The sequence below is a fragment of the Eimeria tenella genome, genomic scaffold (assembly GCF_000499545.2).
Source record: "Eimeria tenella Houghton genomic scaffold, Eth_scaff2242, whole genome shotgun sequence".
NCBI classification, from domain to species: Eukaryota; Apicomplexa; class Conoidasida; order Eucoccidiorida; family Eimeriidae; genus Eimeria; species Eimeria tenella.
This window is the reverse complement of record NW_013542098.1, coordinates 1-316: the sequence shown is the minus strand read 5'-3', so window position 1 is coordinate 316 and position 316 is coordinate 1. Positions and strand designations below refer to the sequence as shown.

At 45.9% G+C, this 316-nt stretch overlaps 1 protein-coding gene across 1 annotated transcript in view; it reads left to right on the top strand.

Moving 5' to 3' along the window:
* Positions 1-17, top strand: part of ETH_00036730 (uncharacterized protein) — a gene marked incomplete at both ends in the record, with an annotated part of 726 nt that extends 709 nt beyond the window's left edge. The window contains one exon of the mRNA XM_013374734.1: positions 3-17. Coding sequence (XP_013230188.1) covers positions 3-17 — 15 coding nt within the window. The remainder of the gene's footprint in view (positions 1-2) is intronic.
* Positions 18-316: the final 299 nt, after the last annotated feature.

Genomic DNA, 316 nt, shown 5'->3' with positions numbered 1-316 from the left:
CTGCAGGGTTGATGTAGCGAGAATAGGGAATTAGGAGATTCAGAAAAGGAAGCAAAATTAGCCGTAGGGTAGAGTTTCGCGCTGCTTTCCAGAAAGCCAATTGGGGAATGCGCGATTAGGGAGGAAACCGCGGACTTGCGCCGAGTTTGGATTCAAATAAAGAGAAAATGTGCAGAAAATATTCAGAAAAAACAAAAAGAAGAAAGAAAAATGCACCATAGGACTTCAAGAAGTGACGTTCCTTCCACGTGCGCCCGCGGCACAAATATTCAACTTTTTCGGGTGTCTAGGCAGCTCAGCACTCCAGGGTTTAGGG